This window comes from Olea europaea, chromosome 12, assembly GCF_002742605.1.
Source record: "Olea europaea var. sylvestris chromosome 12, O_europaea_v1, whole genome shotgun sequence".
Lineage (NCBI taxonomy): Eukaryota > Viridiplantae > Streptophyta > Magnoliopsida > Lamiales > Oleaceae > Olea > Olea europaea.
In genome coordinates, this window is record NC_036248.1 from 7466708 (window position 1) to 7477215 (window position 10508).

The window sequence follows — 10508 nt, forward strand, 5'->3', positions numbered from 1 at the left end:
ATAAAAGTTTTTGAAATGTGTGGTTGAAAAGTTGTAAGACTCATGAAAAATGTGGTTAATATTGATTGTTTGACTTTGACTTACATTAAAATCAAATTTTAATTTGCACCAAACATGCTCGAATTTAGAATAATATCTACAACTATAAATAAGAGAAAAATAATCAGGAAAACAGAATCTATTCCAAAAAGGTTCTTTGTTGGACCAAAGGTATATGTAATTATAGCTTGCTCAGTAGGAACATGTACTGTTACTCCAACCCATTTGGACAAGGAAGAGAGGGAATGTTAAAAATTAACTATTTCCAAAAGGAAAAATCTTCATAGTTAATAAGAACATAATTCACTTCAATCACGAAAGGATTCAATGCCCAGACAGGTTTTCTGGAAGTTCGGCAAATTGGAACTGCCAAGTTCATTAGTTGACTCCAAATTGATAACATGATGTTAAATACTAACTCCTGATACTTAAAGATGTTCAATTTCCAATAACATACCATTGAAATAATCCATTGCTTTTGGACAATGTGTTGTAACATAAGAAAAGCATTAGCCACTATCGATTTATGATCATTATAACCCAGTTTGGATCAAATAAATTACAACAAAAGTGGATATCCAACTTTTTTAAGATGAGAAGCAAAGAACTCTAAGCTACTCCTGTTCAACCACTTAACAAGATTCTAGATATTACAACAGGTAATTTACACAACACCTAGTTTGCTTTTCATCATTTTTCAGATCGTCTACTCATATTTCTCCTCATTGAGAAAAACAAAAGAAATATCATTAGATCAAACAAAATAACATAGTTTGAAGTGAAATGAACAATTTCCTGATCCCAGTTTTATATCAATTTGGAAATTTTTTAATAGTTAAAGTAATGTGTATTTTATTGCCATGCAGCAAGTTTCGAATTAGCCAAAGAAGCTTGAACTTGATGACATACGATATCATGGCACCAGCAGCCGCAACTTTTCCAAGCATGCAGAGGCACTCAACCATGGTCTGCAAATACTTGACATGCAGTGGAGCATCACTCTTTCTCATTGCTTCCTATATTTAAAATTCACATAAGAATTCAGCCCATTAGATAAGATAAACCTACTCCTCTATTAAGTTTGACATAATTATATAGTTTTACAGGATCATACAACAAATTCATCAGGAGTAGAATCTGAAAGCCACGTGGGTATTTGACGAGAAACAATTTTTCCATCCCTTGGAACAGTATCACCACCGTTGACCTGCATCGTAGTATATCCATCAGATGTAGCATCATCTTGCACATCTGTAGCACCATCCTCGTCATGGCCATCAAATGATGAGCTGCAAGAACATTTAGACTGAGAAAAGGCTCTTAGAAACAAAGATCTGTAGTTCTACATCCATGTGATACATAACAAATTGGAACCATCATTTTGAGTCTCCTGTACTGGAAAATACATTTGTTTATAGTCAATCAAAATTTCAAATGGTGCGCCTAAACCAACAAAAGAGAGCCCAACACAGGTGGTAGGTACTTCTTGAACTCATAATGATGTGCCAAAGCCAGGTCCTTATTAACAGATTTGCATATGATGAAAGCCAGGCCCTTATTAACAGAGTTGCATATGATGACTTGCTCATTTCCCCCAAGCCAAAGTGCAGCCCCCTTTCCGTCCATTTTTGGAGAAATAATCAAGATAAAATCAGAGAGAATATTGAAAGAAATTGATATAGAGGTACAGGTTGATATTCTAAAATCTAACAACAGAATGCATCTAAAACTCTGTGAAGCTTTTTTAAACCTCATATAAGGCAAACACTAATGCTGGAAATAAGTGATAAATGAATTATCATGACCAAGTTGAAGCCAATCACCAATTACATATTTTTAAAGAATTTAAGGTAGATTGCACTAGTATAGAAAGAATGAAAAAGAACTCTGGAAGTGAAAGGTCCAAAAATGGAAGACAGCAGTAACCAAAGGGGAAAATACAGAGTTGCATTGGGAAATAGGATTTTATCTAACCCTCCATCAACAGAACTAGGTCTGTAGAATCTATCTCCAGCACCAAATGTTCCAAGCTGATTGTCTCCTTTCAGCAACCTGGTTCTTCGAGAGAGAGTCTGAAAATTGTTCATTGAAAATGAAATAGCTGTGGTAGTTGGCATTGCCTCATCAATTTCATTTATACTTGAGACCACTGAGCTGCCACAAGAGAATTGGAGGGGGGGGGGGGGGGGGGGGGGGGGGACAAAAAAAAAAAGGGGGGGGGGGGGGGGGGGGGGATCAGCTTAACAAAGAAATGATAAGAACAACAGTGCTTCCAAGAAAGAAGCTTGTCCATGATAGCAAAGCGAAGAATATCTCTGAATGTAAAAAAGAAACAAAAATTTTTAAGAGTCCTCCAAATACAGAGACGTAGTGTGATTTTTTTTCACTGACAGTGAATGCCGTAAATCCCTGAGTCATATACTTCAAAGAATATAATGGTAAGCTTTGCAGTCAAATTGAACCACAATGAGAACACTTCTTATAGATGTGGAAGAAATATTTAGACAACCTCCATTTTCACCCGCCCAGAAGAACATACGGATTGATACAGAATTTAATATAAATCAGGGATGGGACAGCTTGTTAGGGTTTACGAAATACAATATACCTATATTCACCCTTATTATAGAGATGGGAGTGCAGATCCTCCAAAACCTTGTAAAAAAGCACTCCTCGCAATTTTGTCAATTCAGACCGGACATCTTGAAGAGCACCAACCTAAGCCAATCAAAGACATTCACATTCATACTCCTTTCAACTTGAAATAGAGATAGAAAATCGGGAGTTAGAAGAGTGGTTTCAGAAAATCCACTCATTGAACAGTAAAATTATTTTTTTCATGTCCTATTTTATTCCATAATGATGATATGATAATTATTTTCAAGCTGATTTTTTAGGGACCAAAATGCAAATAAATTGCCAAATTTAAGGACAGTGAGAGAAGTAAATGATAGGAGGCAGAAATTTTTTCTTCAAACAAAATTCAGGTAAAGTTAATGGCCCTTCCATGTAAACAAGTGATAATGCTCCCAGTCCTCAGAAATACTGAATTTTCAAGTTGAATAGTTCTGTTCACTGCAGTTAATGAAAATGATATTGACTATTATTTACTGACTAAACCTCAAATCAAATGTAACAGCATGGAGAGAGAATAATATACTAAAAAACACATCAAAACGGTGAGAGATGTAATACCCAGAAAAGAAAAAAAAAGAAATCCTCATAAGCTTAATGCCATCCTCCATTCATGGCTGTCTATCCATTAAAATCAGCGATTGAGGGCTAGATTACTTGAATATTTAGAAGACAATTTTTTTTGAAAATCTCTCAAGTCCACTAGATAAAAAGGCTTAGGAATGAAGTACTTCCTCTCAAATCATATTCATATTGCTACTTCTCAAGCTGCATCATTGGCAACAATACAAAAAAATTAGAAAATAGTGTCATTAATTAGAGATCATAGAGGTACTCTCAAGTTCCCACACAAATTTAATGTCTGTTTATATTTTATGTAGGAGGTATGTTGCGATGTTTTTCTCTCCTTTGGCAATTATCTCCTCCGTAATGCTAAAATCCAGATATATCTGCATCTTTCATATCATTCCCAGAAATGATAGGAGAAAAGGAAGGTGTAATTTGCAGTCTCACAGTGACTTAACAACCATCCATTCGTATAATATCCATAATTGCAAGTCCAATCGTGGAGTTTGAAGAATCGAGGTGGAGTCACCAGGTTAAATAAGGCTAAATCTGCATGATTCTTCAAGAAGAAACCAACCTTCAGAGACTGAGAAGAACAAAAAGGAAAAATAACCAACCGTTTGAAGGCCCTCTCTCTCAAGCATCAAACTTGATTGAACATGCAGCTGCACTGCAGCATAAAACTGCTTTTCAGCAATGAGTTTTTCAATACGTCCTGGAACCTAAGGCACATTGGACATAGACAAGATAAATAACTAATAAAACATCGTCAGGTGGAGATACAATTATAGCAATAAATACGACCAGAACCAAAGGCACACTAGAAACAGAAAAGATAAATAACTAAAAGACAGCAAAAATAAGGAAAAATAGCAGCATTAGTAAAACATTGTCAAAGAAACAAGATAGAACAAGCAGTCAACAGACTATCATATGAAAACGAATACTATAAAACTTGTGGTTTCTCTGAAATGTTGCTCTGCTTCAAAAAGAATTTCAGTTAGTATGTAGTAGCAGAAATGGTAATAAGAAGCGTGGAAATTGTCAAGTTTTGCAAAAGTTGATCAGTTGTAGTTAGGAGAAACAATTTCCACAAAAATTATAAGTCTTCATTGAGTTAAATTTCACCATTTAGTATTTACGACTAATGGATGGACTAGGCCTATCAGAAGCACAGTTAGCAGCATAGCATGCTCTTTATGTGTAAATAGGACTGGCCTATTTCATCTTGAAAGTTTCATTGTGAGAAGGATGATTAAGGCACATGTTAGCATCCTGCCTCTCTTTCTTGATAAAATTCGTAGCTCACAACACATCCACAGTCAATAAATGAAAGCATATAAATGTGAGACTAAGAAGAATTTTTCATGAGTTCGAAATCATAATCTATGCCACATTTTCTGATGTCAATATTTCAAGCACAGCACACTGCATAAACTAGAAAGGGGAAGCACACAGGCTTACTAGGTATTACTGAACCAGTCATTATTCAAAAAAGAAAAGAAAAATAGTAGAAAACATATTTCTGCATTTTAGGTAAACTAGCAGCGCAACAAGTGCTTTAAAAATATTTTAGTTCGTCAAAGCCCAAAATATATAATTTCTTTCTTTTTCTCAAAATGCAACCTCCACAGCAGTCTAAAAGGCATGAGTAATCCTATCTTGTACACAGAAGTACAGAAAAATATTCAAAGTATCTATGTGAAATAAAACTAATGTAAAGAAACCCACCAACCTTAGCTATGCCCTCAATTTGATCTAATAAAGATATGATGTGCCGCAACGTAACAGATCGATACCATAATTGATGTAATTGCTTATTACGCGCTCCAAGAAGTTTTTTCGCCTCCGCTAAATCAACCTTTAAGACCCCAATATCTTGAGCAGATTCACTAAATAACCGCAAAATCTGCAGGAAAAAATATGTTAATAAAAATGCTAAGAAACAAATGGGCTGAGCTGATTTCCATACAAGAAAACAGGGGGACAAATTCTTTTTTAACTCTGAATAAGCTAGTTCACCAAAATGAAAAATCTCAAGATTTCAGATATATAGCTCACCATAATTTTTCACACTTTTTTACCATCAGGCAACCACAAATTTGTTGACATTAAGGATAATATTGAGAAAAACTTTACAATCAATAGCCCTTCACTCTAGCTCCGAAAGCTTAACCAGATTCACTTGCTCTTTTTGTATAGGAAATAGTACTTCCCCTCTTCACATTTGCATCTTTTTGCTTTTGGGAGTCTGGTTTATGGCCCCTTCCTCTTCTTGTGAATTTGATTTTATATATATAGTCAAGTAATTCAAACCCCCATCAGCCTTCCCTGGTGCAGCCTAAAAACCCGCTGAGGTTGTGTTGGTGTTTTACTATTAAAGATAAATAAATAAAAGTAAAAAATAAAAAAAAATGGTCCAAGAATAGAAGAGTTTGGATAGGGAAAAAATGTCTTGTTAAAGACTAAAAATATAGCTATGGCTTTACATTTCTAGTGGTCTTATAATGTATAGTTAAATCCGAGTCGTTGGCAAATTGACACGTGTTTTTGTTTACAAATTTATTTTCTTGAAGAACCAATCATGAAGACAGCAGTCTTCCCTCACTGTATAGGTAACCCATCCACATGTCAGTAACACATGCCAAAATAAGTAAGAAAATCTCCAGAAAATTCAAAAGATTTCTTAACACGTGCTCAGATCCAAAAAGAAAATTTTCCACATCAGATATGATGCTTTCTGGAAGGGAACATAAAGAATGAACTATCATGAAACCTGAGAATAATTTTGGATTGCTTTGTTGAAGCCACCATGATAGGCATGAACTACTTCGTCAACAACTTCCTCAATAATATCACTCTGCTCCTTTAAGATCTGCACATCTCTTTCACGATCTTTTGAGGTCAAAATATGGACAACATGAGGTAAAGAATCAAAACGCGCAGCAGCCCAACTTTCATCTATTTTGGAAAGTTCTTCCCTTAAGTACTGCAATTATGACAGAGTGCAATTAGAAGTATGTTTTTTACATTAACAATAACCCAACTTTTACAATAAAACAAAGGCATATACGTTCAGAGGATTTTCGACAAAGTTAGTAACAAATGGGAGTATGACACTATCATCAAGGTATGCTAGCATAAAGTGCCAGGAATGACAGAAAATTAAACACATCCTCCCAAAAATTTGCAAAGAATATAAAGGGATGTAGGCCCAGACAAGTTTCAAAAAGTAAAATTCTGAGAAGAAATTCACTCTCAGTGCCAGCAAAATTTCTTGAGAGGATTAGTCTTTCTATAGTCCTATGTAGTCCACTGAAACATTCTGCAACCAACTCTTTTACAAGGTACACAGATAAATAACAGCCTGCCATCACTAATTCACAATTTTCCCTCGGCCATCTCAAGTCCTAAATAGCAAAAAATCATGCCATATTACTAATTACTATCATACTACGCGATCAAGGAGCAATGATTTAAAATCCTAGCATCAGAAGGCTGGCTACCCATTTCACTGATCTTGACTTACTAAATGTTCATCTTCCCAAAAAATACCATACCAAAAGAACTAGACGACTTCAGGTCATTGCTGTCTTATTCAGGTTCTCTTAAGATCAGTTAGGAGAGAAACTGAAAATTGAGGGCTTCAGTTTAGAGCTCAAAATTTGAGCTAAGCTCAGGCACCAACTTATCATGGCATCACCGTGACTTGACTTCACAACACAAAACAGCATAGGAATAGCTCTGTAATTTTGTATTCCTCTCTCTCTCTCTCTCTCTCTCTCTCTCTGTACACACAAACAGGGGAATAAGTACTTCATGACTTCAATTCGGTATTCCAGACTCTCAACCATAGACATGCCACCTACAGTAAGATCTTATGTATGCCACTAATAGTAATTGCAGATAAATGGTAGTTCAATCAAGTTGAATTTCATTACTGCAATAGAGAAGATCCGGTAAACTGACAAACGATTATGGAATATTGCCAACCTCAACTAGCGAGCATTTATATAGACACTAGATTATGTAGAACACAATTTTAAGCTTAGTTTCTTAAGCCTCGTGAATAACTCACAATAGGAGCTTGCTTGAGATCAACCTGGTTTAGTAAAGAAGAACCCAACCTGAGCTACGGCGTGAATCTGAATAAATATACTGATTTTCAGTTTCAATTGAGTAGACAGCATTTAGCACCCAAAGTACCCCAACATATTAGTTGTACCACAACTTTCCTTAAAGCACCAAGCATATTAAATAAATTAAGGAAAATACCGCGAAGCTCAACTAGCATGCATACACTAGATTGTTTAGAAAAATAAATTCCAAGCTTAAGTTCTCAAGCCTCGTGAGTGGCTGGCATTAGGGGGGCTCGCTTCAGATTAGGTAGGATAGAAAACAAAATCAAACCCAAGCCGTATATTAAATATATAGAATATATAAATTAGGAAACCTTAAAAATAACAAGAATTCAACACCAACCCACATTTAGCCATTTACCCTCATGCACATTCTACATAAACTATTTACTCTTTAGTCAATTATCATCCTATAATTTCAGTCTATTCATGTAAACAATGAAAAAAAAGACAAATGTTAACAGAAAACAAAGTAAAAAACTCACCGATTTATCTCGGGAAATGGGAAGTCCATCAAAAATTCCCATCTCTATCCTATCAGTTTATTCACAAGTCCTGCACAACCACAATTAAGTAAATTCAGAAGAAGAAAAAAGTGGGCAACCAAATTTTAATGGTTGGAGCTAGGATTACATTAGAATAATCGGCGGAATTACATGTATAGATACAGATTGGTGTATATAAACATGCAATTAAGAGATAGAGAGATAACGAGCTTACTGGATCTGTCAGGCTGAGTTTATCGAAGCGGATCGGAACACTTACTTTACGATTGAATTAATAAGTTATTTATTTTGGGGAATTTTAATTATTTGGCAGAGAAAAGGTCAGGTGAGCTGGAAATGAGTTCCGAATTAAAAGAATGGTCAAATTTGGGAAATGCTTAATTAGCAAGTAACGATCTTACTTTTTATTTTGAAAAATGTTTTCTCTATCAATTTTTTTATTTTTTTTTTATTTTCATCATTATTTCCACATTTCATTTTGAAAAAATGTCATTTTCATCTTTTTTTTAATTAAAATTTATAAAATGACTAATAAACCCTTCTATTTAAATAAAACAAAAAGAATAAAAAATTAACTTATTGCAACCATAATCACAATTTCTTTTAAAAAGTAAAATAAATCTCAAATAAATTAGTAAAAGGGTAAAAAGCACATCATATCCATGCATTTCACTATTATTGTAAAAAAAAATGTCCCTACCTTTCATTTGCACTTTTAATTATGCAGCAATCATTTCTATCCAATTTCTCAATAAAAAGATGTAAAATGACCAATACACTCTTCTCTTTATTTATTTTTTTAAATAAAGAACTAATTGTAGTCAGAGTCCCAATTTTTTTTAAAGTGCAAATTAGTTCCAAATAAATTATTAAAAATTATTTTTAAAAAAAATACAAACGGGTCCCAAATAAATTAATAAAAATATAAATTAAAGAAAAAATTAAAAAAGCGTAAACGAGTCTCAAATAAGTTATAAAAAAATTAGAAATTTAAAAAAAAATTCTTTTTTATTCAAATATGAGGTATATTCTTCATTTCCCAACTTTTATTGATAGATGAAAATGAATAGAAATAATGGTTTGCAAAAATTAAAGGGGCAATTAAGGGTGAAAATGTTTTAAAAATGTAAGTTAAAAACGTTTTTCATGATAATAGTGAAATGTAGGGATATTATGTCATAAATACTCTTTTAATAATTTATTTGAGACTTGTTTGCACTTTTTTTTTTAAAAATGGGATTATAATTGCAATTACTTCTTTCTTTATCTTTTGTTTTATTTAAATAGAAGGTATATTCATCGTTTTCACAGCTTTTTTTGGGAAAATGAATAAAAATGACTTTTTGCTCAATGAAATACGAAAATGAGAGTGAGAATGTCAAAAAATACGAAAAATGGATGATTTTCATAATAATAGTGAAAAATAAAAACGTTACGTGCTAAGTACCTGTTGACACATAAAAATTCAGCCAAAATCGAACAGTCCAAGAATAAAGCCCAATTGAAGGATCCCCAAATCGAATAGCCCAAAGAACGAAGTCCAATCAAACGAATTAGGGTGAAGGCACAAATAAGGGGCCCAAGAATGCGGTGACGTCATCGTCCAAGTTTGCGAGTCGCCCAGAATCTGAACGAATGGGGTGTCATACAGTCGCCCAGAGCTGTTATTCCACTCTCGCCCAAACCTTCAAGTCGCCCAAGGTATCAACAAATATAACGCATCGTGGTTATCAAGGAATGCAGTTATCAAGGCAATTGTTAAAGTAGCATTATCACGTTCCACGACTCAAGGAATTCAATCGAAAGCGGTTGAACGATGAAAGATAATGGCAGCAGTTAAGAGACAGTTTCATGACAAAATGGCCACTACAAAGAAAGTGGGAAGTTATAGGACGATCAAGCAGTTTTCAGGGTAGTTAATCACAAAGAGATCGTTTAGGAGATATAAAAGGGAGAAAGGACGCAAAAGCAGAGGACCGAATCCAAAACTCTCGAACAGAGAATATGTAATTTTCATTTCCTTAGCTTTTAGACTTAAACATTTTTCTGTAACTCGTGTGCTTGCGCCCCTTGGAGGCACGTTATTTTTCATTCCCAATTGTAAAGTCCATCGCCAATAAAAGAACACCCCTTTTTGGGATTTTGTCTCAAGAGGTTTCGTCCCTTACACAATCGTCTGACCCTTTTTAATTGTTAGCGACTTAACCCGCGCGAAACAATTTGACACGCCCGGTGGGACAGTGGTGTTAGGTGTTAAAAATACAAAAGGTGAAACAATATGCCTCAGAGATCCGACAAGGAAGGAGCAAGTCAGGGAGGAATCCAGTCTGTAATCGAGCGATATGAGGAGTAGCATGCCTCTCCACGAACAGATGGACAAAATCAGAGCAGTAACAGTCGTTACGAACCAATGACGGAGTTGAGTCCTCGAACCATGCGTGCATTGCTTGGAGAACTCACGCAAGACGTCGTTGAACAGGTAAATCTTCGAAGTATTCATAATATGGAAAGATTTACACAAAATGGAAACGCACACTATGACAATATGGCCAAACAGCTAAAGACGTTAAACGAAACAATGAATAAGTTAGTAGGCCAAATATGTCAACCGGCTATACCTCTT

General features: G+C 34.7%; 2 protein-coding genes across 6 annotated transcripts in view; both read right to left on the minus strand.

The window, feature by feature from the left end:
* The window catches only part of LOC111405435 (exocyst complex component SEC8-like), a 30608-nt gene extending 22363 nt beyond the window's left edge, over positions 1-8245 (minus strand). For 2 of the 5 annotated variants that reach the window (XR_002704786.1, XM_023034310.1), the window contains exons 1-9: positions 8100-8245; positions 7865-7934; positions 6017-6229; positions 4976-5149; positions 3858-3962; positions 2648-2757; positions 2014-2193; positions 1154-1328; positions 949-1055 (exon numbers count right to left, since the gene is read on the minus strand). Coding sequence is in view for 4 of the 5 variants with exons in the window: in XM_023034310.1 (XP_022890078.1) it covers positions 949-1055; positions 1154-1328; positions 2014-2193; positions 2648-2757; positions 3858-3962; positions 4976-5149; positions 6017-6229; positions 7865-7906 (1106 nt within the window). In the remaining variant the exon portion in view is untranslated. The other 3 variants (XM_023034312.1, XM_023034311.1, XM_023034313.1) reach the window with 3 other exon arrangements.
* The window catches only part of LOC111406516, a 7892-nt gene continuing 5309 nt past the window's right edge, over positions 7926-10508 (minus strand). Inside the window, exon 4 of the mRNA XM_023035928.1 lies at positions 7926-7934. Within this exon, the coding sequence (XP_022891696.1) occupies positions 7926-7934 (9 nt within the window). The remainder of the gene's footprint in view (positions 7935-10508) is intronic.